Genomic DNA, 16037 nt, shown 5'->3' with positions numbered 1-16037 from the left:
AAATTTTATTTTTAACTTTAACTTTGTTGTCAGTAAAAATCTATTTTCAACTTAAATTCGATTGAGAATGCCTCTTTTAACTGTAATGATCCATTGGATTATTTTAGTTACATTATTTTCAATTTTCTCTTAATAAATTCAAAATATTCCTGAGACATCATTAAAATTTGGAAACTCAAACTGTTAATGCAATCTCTCACTTAAATTGAAACGGGATGTTGAGACTTTTTAGGTATTTATTATATTGTGTAAATTATATTATTTAGTTATATACGTGTTTGTTTGGGGGTTTGGATTTTGAGTTGGGATTTGAATAATAAAAATTTTGAATTTGAATAGTTGTATGATGTGATATAAATAGGTGTTGATGTGATGTTTTGAATGTAAAATTGATTTTTAGTATAATATAAAAAATGAAAAATAGGTGTTTGATTTGATGTTTTTGGGGGGAAAAAATTGGATGAATAGTAGAAATCTTATTAAATCCCCCAAACAAACACACCCTAATTAAGTTTTTTTTTAATTTAATACAAATATAATAAAATAATACTCCCTTAGTTCAAATTTTATTATCCTAAATCATATTTATACATTTTTTTAGGTAAGTACTTATTGGTTATGAATTGACAGTTTTATCTTTTATGATAAGATAGAGAAAATATGCTCAAATAAAATAGGAATAAAATTTTTGTATAAAATATAAAATAGGACAATAATTATTAAACGTTCCAAGTAAAAAAATAAAACATTAATTTATGGACGAATTAAATATAAAATTAATGTAAATAATAAATATTTAATTTGAAATATATTCAGAATATATCAACATTTCTTTGAAGTTCAAGTTATATCCCATAAACAACTCATAAATTTTGAAAAATTATGCAATATTTAAATTTTGCTTCTTTCCCACTGTTTCCCCCCTAAGTACATATTCTAAAGTTGAAAATGCAAACATAAATATACTCTCTCCGTCCCATATTTATATATCCATCTTTTTTGTACGGAGTTTTAGAAAAATTAGTATTATATTAAGATACAGTAGAAATAAAGGTAAAAATACTAAATTAACCCTATTAGTATTGTATGATATAAAGATAATGATATTTATGTAATATATTGTAAATTGGAAAGGTATTTGTAAAGTTAAATAGATAGTACAATTACCGGGAAAAAAAAATGAATATTTTGTTATAGGACAAATCAAAATAGAAAAATAGAGAGATTGTTAAGGGATGAAAGAAAATATTATTTATGATTAATAAATATTATTAAGATTTGAGTGTAATTCCAATTCCGAGGAAGATAATTAGAGTAATACTATTGTGGGAAGGCAATCTCTTGGCCTACGTAAACAATAATAAAATTTTGATTTTTTTGTATTTAATTAAAATATTACTTTCGATATTTTCTTCAAATATCAACTCATAAATACATATATATATATATACATGTATATGTATATATATATGTTTAGGGTTTGTTTTATTGTTGTTTGAAATTGATTTGAGTTTTTGTTTAAATAGTACTAACGTGATATTTTGTGGGATGAAATAATGCTCCCTCCGTTCCAGTAAAAATTTTCACATTACCGTAGACACGAGAATTTAAATAAAAAAAATATAATTAGTGAATAATTAAGTAATATACAAGTAAAAATAATCATTGTATAATACAAATAAGTATAGCTGAAAATTTAAATAACTATATCTAATTAAGATTAATATTATTATAAATTATAAAATTTGAAATATGAACAAAGTATATAATTATTTTTAAAAAAAGAAAAAATGATATGTGGAAAGAGAAAATAAAAATAAAGTAAATTAAAATGGAAAAAAAAAATCATATGATTAATTAAGGATGCATTTAGCTTGTATTTTGACTTTGTTTTTTTATATTTAAATAGTGATTAGATTAATATTTTATTTTTAAGAAAATAATATAGTTTTTTTTAAAAAAACGAATAAATTACTCCCTTCGTTCTACCATAATTGATACTATTTTTATTTTTGTCTGTTCCATCATAATTAACATATTTTTATTTTTGGTAAAAATTATTAAACCAAAACATATTTAACAAAATAACAAATATAAATCAATTTAATTAACTACATAACATACAATATAGGACCCACTCAAAACCCCTTTGTTCTACCTCTCTTCAAAAAAATAATATTTTTATTTATATTTAAAACTACACATTTTTTATAAAATTGATTTATGTTAATTATAAATAAACAAAAATATTTTTTTATTTACTTGTATTATAGAAGATTTTATTCTCTGCAAAATGATATTCATATTGCGTATATTTTTAAATTGCTATATAATTTTTAAATATTTAAACATATATTTTAATTTTTTAATTATCTATATTAAATTTACTTTAAAACTATAAATATTATTAATTATACAAAAAGTAATATAATAATATCATAACTAATTATTATTAGTTAATTCTTTAATCGAATGGTTCAATTCCGATGGGACGAATGAAGTATATACTAAAGAAATTGAATAGTGTAACCATGTCGGTTTCTTTGCATTTGATCTCAATTTTTTACTATTATATCAACTTTCACAATTTTTTATTGAAAAAAAAAATATTATATCAAAAACCTAATTTTTAAAAAAAAATAAATTCCAGCACAAAATTTAAAACAATACTCTTGCTTAATTTTATTTTATTTTCTCATTTTTCTATTTCATTATATGAATTTTCTTAACATACATGTTTGCTAATAAATTTGTTTTGTGACACAATAAATATTATATATATATATATAAATATTCCAAAGGCACTACACAATCTCTCATTCAGATTTTGACTAGGTAATAATAATAATAACAATAATAATAATTATTACTATTATAATAAAATAAATAAATAAATAAATAATAAGTGGCAGTTTGTCAATTATTTTTCTGCCACCATCATTGAATTATTTGCACTTTCTTCACTCTTTAAGTCTTTTTCCTTTTTATTATTACAATAAAGTCGAAAATAGTTCAATGTATCTTTAAGTTGTGACCATAGGAATTAGGAACACAACACACATAATAATATATATATATATATAATTCGTTTAGATAGAAGTTTTTGTAGTTTTGATACTCTAGTAAATTTTTTAAAATATTAAAAAAATAATAATATTTAATATGATATTTTATAAAAGAGAATTATTTGATGTTGTGTTAAGAAAATAAATTATTGAATAATATCAATTCTTTCAAAATGTTTATATAATCACATAATAATCGCACACAAAATAAACAGTCTAGTCTGCCGAAAGTACCTTAAATTATTGCAATAGTTCCAAACATAACATCATCAAATACCTCACATCGCAACCAAAGTCATCGATCAACTAAGCATAAATTCCAAATCATAATTATTTTATTAACTTTTATTTTCTTTATTGAAATTATGTACGTCGCAATGATATGACAACCGGGCAGGGCATGCTTCGATTGCTCATGAATCATCGATATTTAACATACAAACGTAAGAATCATATAACACACCATCACTTGTTCGTGGGGCGGAACAAATTAAAGATTATTCGATCTTTATTATTATTTTTTTATTATTATATATTGACGGTTCTTAAATCAACATATTTATTGCTCGTAATATAATTCAGAATGAAAAATATATATATATATATATAGACCATAGAAATATTTATTTATAAAATATGTTATTGACAGGTGCTATTAATTTTTTAGCCATTTATATAGTCTTTCATTTATTTTAGTTTTTTCATCTCGAACAATTTTTTTTGTCGATTCTTATTGTTCATAAATTTTTATATTAACTTCAAATTTTGATAAAATTTCGCTTGGAATTAATATATTTTCTCCGGAAAAAATATGTTATTTTTTGTGAATTAAAAAAAATGGTATAATTTTGTCGGATAGAAAAGTGTAATACTTATATTTAAAATATTTAATAGTGAGAAAAAATTAAATAAATAAATGGTTTAAAAATGAGAAATAAAAATTAAATGGAGGCCTATTAGTAAGAACTTATGGCCCATTAAGAAAATAATTTAGCAACTTGAAAAGCTATCACACGAAAATGTTTTGCCTCTAGTTTAATACTATAATTAAGTGTTACCAAATTTTTATAATTAAGTTAATATTATAATCTTTTCGTGCTGCTAAAAAATATACATTTATTTTTTACACAAAATTTAAAAAGTAATAGTATTTGTAAAGATAATTTTATTCTTATTTTTGTGTAAAAGTAACTGTGTGATAATAAAATAGAGAATTTGTTGAAAATTTTGTAATTGGATAATCTAAACTAAAAATATATATATATTTTTCACACAAGTTTTATTTATTCAATTGGGCTTATGATTTATGTTTAGAAAATACCAAGTATAGAAACTTCTTACAAGCTCAAACACCATGCTTGTCAAGCCATCATATAGAACAATCCATTTCTCATTCGATCAATAATGTTTGCCGTTATTTCGTAAATGATGATTTGGTGGTGCGAGATGGACTGGTCTATAGATTCAAACCTCCGACACATTCAAATTTTACCTGTCATACATGGTTCACCTACCGTGACATATCTTGTTAAGTTTTTTTTGTTTGGTATTATATTAGGTTCGATATGGAGTTTACCTAGAGCACACTCGAAGAGTACCGGCGATTTTAAGCTTGGCAGTGTGTTTTTATGTCAAATTTGTTGTATTGGATGATTTAGTGGCATGAGTTTCAAATTATTTTATTAACTCATAGTGTTTTGAATTTGTTGATTGAAATTTTGGTTGTTTTTATTTTTATTTTTATTATTATTATTATTATTATTTTGTTCTTGAATTTTTCTGTGAATAAATCAACTTTTTTTTAATCATTTTTTAGTTTAACAGTCGAGGCACCGTTAAGTGATTTTTCTTTTAAATTCTTCTTCTTCTCTCCACCTTTTCCAATCCAAATCGATTATTTCATATATATATATATATATATATATATTACTTATTTTATTTTACATTTTGTGTCTCTATATGTTTCACATTTCATATTATTTTTTTAAAAAAATAAAAATAAATAAAACACATTTTAATTATACTTTAAGTTTTAAAATTTATAATTTTTTAATATTGATATTAATTAATTAGAGCAGTGACTTGGTTGTAGAGGGCTTCTCCAAACCCGTCAATGGCTTCTCCTCCAAAATAATTATATGATTCGATAATATTGAGAATATATATTAAAATATTTTTATTAAAATATATATATATATATTTATAATGCTAAAATGCTTTGTGTGATTTATAAATGTGTGACTATACCTCTATATTAATTTTAGAAATGAATATAATAATTTTATAGGATGTTTTTATTTGATAAAAAAATTTAACAATTCAACTTTTAAATATCTCTACAAAAATATATTACTGTATTATTTTTAATAAAATATTATATTAAAATTGAGTGTGTTCATTTTGTATTTTTAAATGAATGTATTTTTTTTTATTTAAGGTATGAATAATATGTTGATAATATATAAGAATAGTATGTCTTGTATTGTATTATTAACTTTTTGTGAGTAAATGTATATATATACTAGTATTATATATTGTGTTAATATATATATATATATAATGTGTTCTTAATAATATTGATGTGAATTATGTCATTGAGAAAAACAAAATGAAAAAATGATTATTTAAACATAAAAAAAAACACCTAAACACATAAAAAAAATACTGGTAACCTCTTGAATAATGAGTTTAATAATAATAATAATAATAATAATAATAATATATGCATAAAAAAGAATTAAAATATGCAAAATACTAATGTAGGCAATTATTAGAGGGTATTAAAGTACTAATGTAGTCTTAAAACTTCGTCCCTAATTATATATATATAAATATATTATTGTTACTTATTCCGTCCCGGTCAAGATGATCATTTTACTTAAGACACGGTATTTTAGGTAGTGTAAATTAATAAGTTATTAATAATAAGTTATGATATTATTTTATATTTTTATATGAGTAGTGTTCTTGGTATTTTAAATATTTTTAGCATTATAAATCAATAAAATATATACAATATGAATATCATTTTGTAGAGAATAAAATTTTATGTAATACAAATAAATAAAAAATTTATTTATTTATTTATAATTAACTTAAAACTAATTTTATTAAAAATAAAAAGTTTTAAATACAGATAAAAATATTTATTTATTGAGAAAAGAGATATAAATAAAAAGGTTTTGAATGGTCGTACGTATAAGAGGTTAAAAATTTAATTAAATTGATTTATATTTATTAAATATATTTAAGATTAATAAATTTACTTAAAATAAAAAAATGTCATCTTTAATAAGACGAAAAAAAAATAAAAAAAAATAAAATAAAAAATCTGTGGATTTAATAAATGAAACCTACTTAAACAATTTGTACTTCACATAACAGACAAAGGGGTTTTACATTGTCTTATTCATCAATAAGAACAAAATAAAAACATAGGGAATCTTTACATATCATACCAACCATCCAAACATTTGATACTCATCTCTTGTCACCATTTTTTTAAATAAAACTTTATTTTTTTCTAATCCAAAAAATTAAAAAAATTAATATTTGTATGGATGATGATATTAACTTTTAGAAAATTATTATATATTTTTAAATTTTTTACTAGGCAACGTAACAGTTCTTATTATAAAAATATACTGCTCCCTCCGTCCCACACACTGTGTCTGCTACTGTAGACACGGTATTTTAGGAGGGGTGTAATTAGTAGATAATTAAGAATGTATTAGTGAAAATAATTATCCTATAATATAAATAAAATTTTATTAAAATTTAGATAATTAATTAGTTTAATTAAAATTTTTAAAAAAATAAATTTAAAACTTTAAAACGAGATTAAAGTGTATAATCATTTTCTAAAAAAGAAAAATGACATGGAATGTGGGACGGACAGAAACGACAACATGAACATGGTATGTGGGACGGAGAGAGTAATATTTATAAAAAAAAAAATATATATATCCAACAAAGTAAACATATCCAAGCAATGTCTTATCAAGAATCAAATTATGCTCGTACAATTCGAATGGATTCGACTAAATCGAAATTGTAGAATATTGAGATGAAACATCTATGTCGTGTAAGAAAGAAGAATATTTCGATACAAAATTCTTAGATATGTTATCTTGAATATGATCCCATATGAGATGTCACTTTAGTTTGTTTTGGTTTTACGGTTCAAAAATATTCAATTAAACGTTAAATATTCTAAATCCGAGCGACAAGTGATAATTAATACAACATAATATAAAACAAACACTAGAAATTAATTTGTTTGTGCTTAAATAGGTTATCCGATAGTAATTTGGACGACGGATCGAAAGCTAAACAAATTGTATAGAAACTGTAAATATAATTAAACACAAGACGTGTTTATCTAGTTCCGCCAATACATTTAAAAACTCCACTTAAAAAATAAAAAATAAAAAATCAACATACAAACAATCCAATAATATTTAATATTCGTTACGTTTTCAACTGAAAATATTATTTTTATATATTTTCTATAAGAATAAAAGTAATAATGGATTAATATCGAAATATTTTTTAAATTTTTATATAAATTATAAATATACCAGTACTCATACAATTAAAATATTGAAATCATCTTACATATTTTTAATAACTAATAAAATATTATTATTTTTAATCTAATACAAAAAAATCAAATGACTACCTTGAAGTGGAATAGAAGGAGTATAAAATTTTGAATGAAAACTTAAGTTTTTATTTTATTTTATTTTTTTAATATATTAAGTAAATAAACAAATATTTAATTTAATAGTATTAAAAAAAAACAAAAAACAAAATAATGAACAATAGGAGTGCAAATCCAAACTCTAAATATCAGCCAACAAACAAAAAGACATTATTTTCTCTTGTTAAAAAAAAAATTAAATTCAATGAATGTTTAAATTAAAATACAAACAAAAAGCAAAATCTAAGAAACTTAAAAAACATAATAATAATAATAATAAAATAAAATAAAATAAATAAAAATGAAAATAAATTTAAAATAATAAAAATTAATATTCTCTCAGTTCTACTTACCTTTATGAAGTTTTATAATAAATTAATAAATAATAATATTTTATTGATTATTTGAAAAGTGTGTGTTTATTGATTATGATAAAAATATAAATAAATGATGTGTATCTCTACAAATTTTAATTTTTATATGAAACCATTATTTACGTAATCTAATACGGTATCATAGTCGAAAAGTTCTCTGTTACATTCCACCGTTCCCATTCCTCATCATCCATATGTAAAAAATGATGCAATAAAAGAAAATAGATATTTTTAATAGTATAATAAACAAAAATAGTAAAAAATAATACTTTAAATGAGACAAAGGAAAATGGTGAAGTAATTGATACTCCCTCCGTCCCAAAAGAAGTGTCTTATTGAGAGTTGGCACGGGAATTAAAGAATAATAATATTTAATTGAGAGTGGGTATAAAGTAGAATGTAAATGACTAAAATGTCCTTACTTTTTGAAGGATTTTAAAGAGTTTGTTAGAGTAATAATTATGGGTAGTATGAAAAACTAGAAATAATTTTGTTATAAAATGGGGACCACGGCTACTAAATAAGGAAACAAGAAAATTGTTCTGGAACAGACGAAAACGGAAAAACAAGACAAATCTTTTGGGACGGAGGGACTATAATATTTTATAAAATTAATAAATACTATATATTATGATTATTTTTTTAAAAAAGAAAAAAATAAATTAACATTAATAATACTTTCTCCGTCTAAAAAAAGTTGTTTTATTTTTTCATTTTTGTTCGTTCAAAAACAATTATCTCGTTTCATTATTTAGTAACTGTAGTCCCCACTTTATAACAAAATTATTTATATTTTTTCAAACTATCCCTGATTATTATTTTAACCTACTTTTTAAAATTTTTTAACAAATAAGAATATTTTAATATTTTACATTTTACTTTATATCAATTTTTAATTAAATATTATTATTCTTTAATTCTCGTGTCAATATCCAATAAGACATTTCTTTTGTGACGGACGAAGTATTAGAACTTTTAAAAGCAAGTGTACGAAAATACTTGCACCTGTGCATGTAAGCAAGTCCAGGTTAAAGGCATTTATTTATTTTTGTATATAAAATATATAAATATTTTATAAATATATAGTTGAGTAGAATAATATAAAGTCTAATTTACCATTGATTTAAATAAAAATATAGGTATTCTGATATTTAGTCGAAAAATATTTTTATTAAAAAAAAATTGTATATATTTTTCTTTTATCCATCCATCAATTTATGAGTCAACGGGTTTGTTTGATGAGATCTAATAATAAATTAAATTTAAATTAAAGCATAATTTAATTTAATATAAATAAATATTTTTAGTATTATATTTGAAAAATCTAAATAAAAAATATTTAATTTAAAAATCAAAAAATAAAAATAGTAGCAGTAATAGTAGGACAAGCTGGAACAAACAAGAATCAATGCAATTGAGAGAACAAGGAATCATTGATTGTGACATAGCATACTATTTTGATAATACTCTTTCTCCCTTTAAATTTGTTTTACCTTTTTTTAATTTTAATTTTAATTTATTTTTTATTTTCAGTAAAAAAAAAAAATACCATTTTTTAAATATTTTCTTTATTCTAATGGATAATAGAGGAAATACTAAAGCTGTGTTTATTTTGTAAGATAATTTGAAGAAAAATTTTTTGATATGAAATATATAGATTTATATATGATTTATAAATATAATAAAAATATATTATATTAATATTTTTGAAAAAAAGTGTCTTTTCTTATTCTGAAAGAACACACCCTGACATTTATTCTTCCACCCGGTGCAAATATAATTATTTGATTTTCACATATGAATTTTAGTATATTATTATTTTATAAGTAATAATATAATAAAAAATAAAAAATATTTTTTTTTTAATATTATTATGTAAATATAAGGTATTTTTAATAAAATAAAAAATACTTTTAATACATTTATTAGAGTTAGGACAAATTAAAATAATAAAAATAATTACATTAGTGGTCAGATCAACGGAGCATATTATTATATGCCTCGACGGGCATTTCCAGAGCTGACCAGGCCACCATTTACATTTGGTATCATTTTTTCCCTTTCCATCATTTGAAAACGACAAACACCAAACTTAGGGTTTATTTCTTTTATAAATTTGAAAAAATTTAGATTTGATATTTAAATAATGGATAATGAGATATTTTATAAAAAAAAAAAAAAAAAATACTACTTTGGAAGAAGGGTAACATTTACTTTTTGTATGTAAATTTTAGAAAAGACAAAAATATCTCTATTAAATTGTGTGATATAAAAGTAATAGAATTTGTGTAATATATTAAAAATTATAATGATATCCTTTTTTGGGACAACTAAAATGAAAAAGAGTATGTATTTTTTTTATCTTTTTTTTAATAGTAAAAAATTTTCAGTGTAAAAAAACACACCCTTAATTATTATAATAATATTATTATTATTTCCCTTTAATTTAATTTAATTTCCTGAATTTAACTCTGTTTCCAAATATATGGAGTAAAAACTCCATAATTTACCCAACTCCAGTCCTCCCCCAATCATATATAAGTCGATACATCCAATCCCTTCTTCTTCATCACCCTAATTTTGCAGTAATTGACGATGGAGGATTTGCAGAAAACCCTAATTGAGAAAACTCCGACGGTGATTTCGACGGTGGTGACGATAATGGCGGCGGCGGTTGCGGTTGTGGTGTACTACTTTTACAGGCCGTATTGGGGGGTGAGGAAGGTTCCAGGCCCGCCGGCGCCGCTGCCGCTGGTGGGGCACCTCCCTCTCCTCGCCAAATATGGCCCCAACGTCTTCTCCATTCTCGCCAAGCAGTACGGCCCCATTTTCAGGTCATTATATTTCTATTTCTATTTCAAATCCAATTTCTCAATTGCAGTATGGTTGTCTCTGCTGTCTTCTTGATTAACGTTGGATGTTAAATCATTCCTGTCTTCAATCAGTCAAGAACACTGTAATTCGATTTGATTTGATTTGATTTGATCTGATTTGATCTGATTTGAAGTGGAGCAGATTCCAGATGGGCAGACAGCCATTAGTGATAGTTGCAGATGCTGAGCTATGTCGAGAAGTGGGCATCAAGAAATTCAAGCACGTGCCCAATAGAAGCATCCCATCTCCCATCGCTGCTTCCCTCCTCCATCAAAAGGGCCTCTTCTTCACTAGGTACCCACCCTCTTCTACCTCATTCATTACATTAAATGGCATAAAATTCCCACGTTATTTCACAAAATTGTGCAAAACTTTTATACCTCTAAAATTATAAATATATTTATTATTTTTTTAAAAATATATTTACTATTTTTTGCAGAGTTTATAAAACCGATGCAGTTTAACGCAATACTATAAAAACGATTTCGTGAAATTTAGCCTCAGAAGTATTAATTACTAGTCATTTTACTCGACATTTAGGGATTCTCGATGGTCCACCATGCGCAATACCATTTTATCTCTCTACCAGCCATCCCACCTCGCCAAATTAATCCCATCAATGCAAAACTACATCGCCGCCGCCGCCCAAAACCTCGACACCTCCGACAACATCATTTTCTCCGAATTCTCCCTCAAACTCGCCACCGACGTCATCGGAGACGCCGCCTTCGGCGTCGATTTCGGCCTATCCAACCCTAAAACCACCGCCGGCGCCGCCGCAGGCGGCGGCCGCGGCGATCAGGTCCAGGAATTCATCAACCAACACATATACTCGACAACTCAGCTGAAAATGGACCTGTCGGGATCGTTCTCCATCATCCTCGGCCTCCTCGTCCCCATCCTCCAAGAACCCGTCCGCCAGATCCTCAAACGAATCCCCGGCACCATGGACAGGAAATTCGACCAGACCAACCAGAACCTGAGCCGCCGGCTCGACCGGATCGTCGACGATAGAATGCAGGACAGGAACAGGGCCGACAAGAAGGATTTCCTGTCCCTCATTCTCAGCACCACCCAATCCGAGACCGCCGCCAAAAATGTCTTCACTCCCGACTACATCAGCGCCGTCACCTACGAGCATTTGCTCGCCGGCTCCGCCACAACCTCCTTTACATTGTCGACCGTTGTTTATCTCGTCTCCGGCCATCCCGACGTCGAAAATAAAATGCTTGACGAGATCGACGCATTCGGCCCTGCCGACGTAGTTCCCAATGCGCATGATCTTTCGACGAAGTTTCCTTACCTTGATCAGGTCGAATTTTGGCATTGCAAGAACAACATCGAATCGAATTTAAAGTTAACATCTTTTGAATTGCGATCGCAGGTCATTAAAGAGGCAATGCGGTTCTACACGGTGTCGCCGTTGGTCGCGAGAGAAACATCGGCGGAAGTCGAGATCGGAGGCTATGTTCTCCCGAAGGTAACTTCTATTCTCGCATCGATAAATTCGTCGTCGTCGTTTGTGAGATGATGAAATTTTGAATGATCAGGGAACATGGGTGTGGCTAGCTCCCGGCGTTCTTGCGAAGGATCCGAAGAACTTTCCGGAACCGGAGAAGTTCAGGCCGGAGAGGTTCGATCCGAACGGCGACGAGGAGAAGCGTAGGCATCCTTACGCGCACATTCCGTTCGGGATAGGCCCGAGAGCGTGCATTGGTCAGAAATTCTCGTTGCAAGAAATCAAGCTGTCGTTGATCCATTTGTACCGTCGTTACGTCTTCCGGCGCTCCCCGGAGATGGAGGACCCGCTTGAGCTCGATTATGGCATCGTGCTTAACTTCAAGCATGGCGTCAAAGTCCTCGCCGTTAAACGCAATCATCAAGCGTAAAAGCTTCGATGCATTTTTGGAGAATTCAAATGTGATAAATATCAAAATCCGTTAGCTCAAGCTGTTGTCCGAAAACCAATCTGTTTACAACATTCGACATTTATATATATATATATATATATTGCGTCGAGGAACTTTCTCTAATCCCTCGAAAACTTATCGCCGAGAGGTCGGGATGTAGGAACTGTACAAGGATCGACAGCCATTGATCTTGTAAGAAACTGAAGTTCGTCCATCGACTGCCTCATCACTCGGCAGCTCCTCCGCTTGGCTTTGGTAGCTTCGGTCAAGTTCATGTAATTAGGCCTCCGGCCATTGCTTTTCTCGTCTGTCCTGTCTGAAGCCGTGTTTCCGGAGACAGGAGTTGCAGTCGTGAAGATTGAAGACGAAACTGAGCTCTCGTCGTGTCTGAAATCTGAGCTATAGCTAGATGACGATTGATTCGCCGGCGCGGACACCCTCTTCGTCACGTTTTTCTTAATTCTCAATGTACTAGGTTCAGACAACCTAGAGACGCTCCCTTTGGACATGTCCCGGAAATTCTTTAATTCGACGACATTGTTCATCTCCATTAGTCGTGTTTCCCACGGCTTCGCCGCCATCCATCGCTCGAGCCAGCTCCACCCCCAGCTGTTCTTGTCGAATTCGCGACCATTCGACGTCGATTTCCCCTGTAATTTCGGTGAGGCGTCTACGACGAATTTGAATTTGAATTTGAATTTAGATTTATACAAACCTTTTGAGATTGAGAATACGCAATGGCCCTTTCTCTTTTGACAGCTCCCTCTTGCCTCATATGTATCTTCGCCTTAACCTCTTCCAGAGTTCCTCTGCTGTCGCACCATCCTTCCTGAAATTCGTCGAACTCGATTTTCAGTTCAATTACAATAACTTTCGCAACAATACGATTTCATAATTTTTCTCATTAATTCTAACATTGGAAATTTGAGTAATTAATGACCTCGGCGTGTTTGAAGAGGTCGTCGGCTATGGCGCGGCGGCGGTGGTGGAGAATGTTCTGTACGGCCTGGCCGTCGGCGGACATGCGGACGCGGCGGGCGCGGACGCGAGCCTGGACGCGGACGAGGGCCTGCATACACCGGAGAGTTACGGCGGCTTGTTTTCGGACCTGCCGGCCGCGGACGATGGCCTGGAGGCGGACAACTCCTTTTAAAGCTTTTAAAGCTCTTCTGGCCTGTGTGAATCGAATTGGATTTGGATTTGAATTATTTGTTTGAAAATGGATTGGATTGATTATTACAGAGAGAGAGAGAGAGGAAGGACCAGGAATCCTCGGAAGGCTGTCTGGATTCGAATGGCGGCCCATTCATGGCGGACGGCTCGGAAGTCTTTGGGAGGAGCTCTGACAACGGCGGCGACGGCGGCGGAGAAGGAACTGTCTGAATTATTCAGATCTGAACCGCCGCCGGCGATTCTTTTGAAGCCTTTCCACGATCCGCCATTTTGATGATCATTTGATGATGTTGTTGATGATGATGATGATGAACTTCTCCAGATCTTCCATTTCTTCTTCACCTTTCCGACACCCTTTTCCTGCACAAAAGTATAATTTTAAAAAAAAAAATGAAAAAAGAGAAAAGGTGGGTGTGTATGTGTAATTTGTGAAGTGAGTGAAAATGAAGAGGGGGGGGGGGGTTTACAGAGTTGTGATTGTCTTTGTGTTTGTTGAGTCCTATGAAAGCTTTAACCCATTCGCCAGAAGCCCTCCCCATTGTTGGGACAATGTAATGTAATGAAATGGATAATGATGATGATGCAGTTTCAGTAGAGAGAGAAAAACCACCGAAGAAGAAACATAGAGTGAGAGAGAGAGAAGGGTAATAATAAAAAAGGGTTCTTGAATCTTGATTTTCTTGTTCTTGTGGGATATATATATTATGGGATGAAAATTGTTGCACTACATAGAGTAAAGCGTGCAGTCGAAATCCCCCATTCTTGTCCACTCCAAAAGGGGTTTTTTTTACGAAGACGACATGGGTGGGGTGGGGTGGGGTGGGGTGGGGGCTTTTCTAATAACTGTTTTGAGAATTGGGACTGTTTCAATGCCGTTGGATTGCAGTTTTCTTTTTGAAATTCAAAAACTAACATTGAACGATGAATTCCCCGCTCTCAGTTCCATAATGAATGCCCACGCTCTAGTGACTAATTACGAAAGTGCCACTGTTCGGACATGGTGACCAAACATCAAAAGATGCAAACTTTAAAAGCACACAGGAAATCTCAAAAAGAAAAATCTCGTCTAGTCAACAAGATCTCTATTTATTTATTATTATTATTATTAGTAATAGTATTAGTTCCCTCGGCTCAAGGTTGTTATTTTTTATTTTTATCGGTTCTAAAATAATATTATAATTTTTTAATTCAATAATTGTACTACTATCTAATATAATAAATATCTTTCTAACTAAAATTGTATTATACAAATATCGTTAATTTTATATTATATAATACTAATAGGAGTATTTTTGTCTTTTTACTACAATTCATTATAATAATAATATTAAAAAATTTACTTGCAAAAAGTAAACGGCAACTTTACACTGTGACGGATGGAGTATTATTATTACTTTTTGAGTAGACATGAGTTTTAAGAAAAATAGGTAAAAATAAAAACTTTTATTTTTTTTGTATAAAGAAAAAATATAAAAAATGGCATTTTGTTACTACAAAACGAAAATAAATTTGAATGACAAAAAAATACTCTATTCGTCTCATATCTATATATTCATTTTCTTTTTGCACGGAGTTTTAGAAATATTAGTATTATATTGGGATAAAGTAGAAATAAAGGTAAAAAGACTAAATTACTCTTATTAGTATTGTATGATATAAAGGTAATGACATTTGTGTAATATATTATAAATTGAAAGGGTATTTGTAATGTTAGGTAGATAGTACAATTACTAATAAAAAATGAATATTTTATTATGGAACGGATCAAAATAAAAAAATAAATAGATTGTTAAGGGACGGAACGAATAATAATAATAAAATTTGATAGGAACGACGGATGGATGAAGTATTATTTTTTTGTCAATTTGTCTATGCTATATATATATTTGTACTTGTACATAAATTTGCACACCATTTATTTGCTTTGGATTCTTGTGCA

At 28.4% G+C, this 16037-nt stretch overlaps 2 protein-coding genes across 2 annotated transcripts; one reads left to right on the top strand and one right to left on the bottom strand.

Annotated features, from left to right (window-relative positions):
- The first annotated feature begins 10678 nt into the window (after nt 1-10678).
- LOC127255973 (cytochrome P450 711A1) lies at nt 10679-13640 on the top strand. Its single transcript, XM_051281785.1, has 5 exons — nt 10679-10975; nt 11157-11309; nt 11556-12327; nt 12400-12495; nt 12566-13640. Exons 1-5 carry the CDS (start codon nt 10737-10739, stop codon nt 12902-12904), a joined length of 1599 nt encoding a protein of 532 aa, XP_051137742.1. The 5' UTR covers nt 10679-10736; the 3' UTR covers nt 12905-13640.
- LOC127255974 (protein IQ-DOMAIN 6) lies at nt 13045-14754 on the bottom strand. Its single transcript, XM_051281786.1, has 5 exons — nt 14566-14754; nt 14189-14458; nt 13866-14099; nt 13641-13754; nt 13045-13575 (listed from the first exon to the last, which is right to left on the bottom strand). The coding sequence occupies exons 1-5, from the start codon at nt 14635-14637 to the stop codon at nt 13045-13047; spliced, it is 1221 nt and encodes a 406-aa protein (XP_051137743.1). The 5' UTR covers nt 14638-14754.
- Between the last annotated feature and the right edge of the window lie 1283 nt (nt 14755-16037).

This window comes from Andrographis paniculata, unplaced genomic scaffold (assembly GCF_009805555.1).
Source record: "Andrographis paniculata isolate CXL003 unplaced genomic scaffold, ASM980555v1 Contig54END, whole genome shotgun sequence".
NCBI classification, from domain to species: Eukaryota; Viridiplantae; Streptophyta; class Magnoliopsida; order Lamiales; family Acanthaceae; genus Andrographis; species Andrographis paniculata.
The sequence above is the reverse complement of the archived record's forward strand: the minus strand, read 5'-3'. Positions and strand labels throughout refer to the sequence as shown.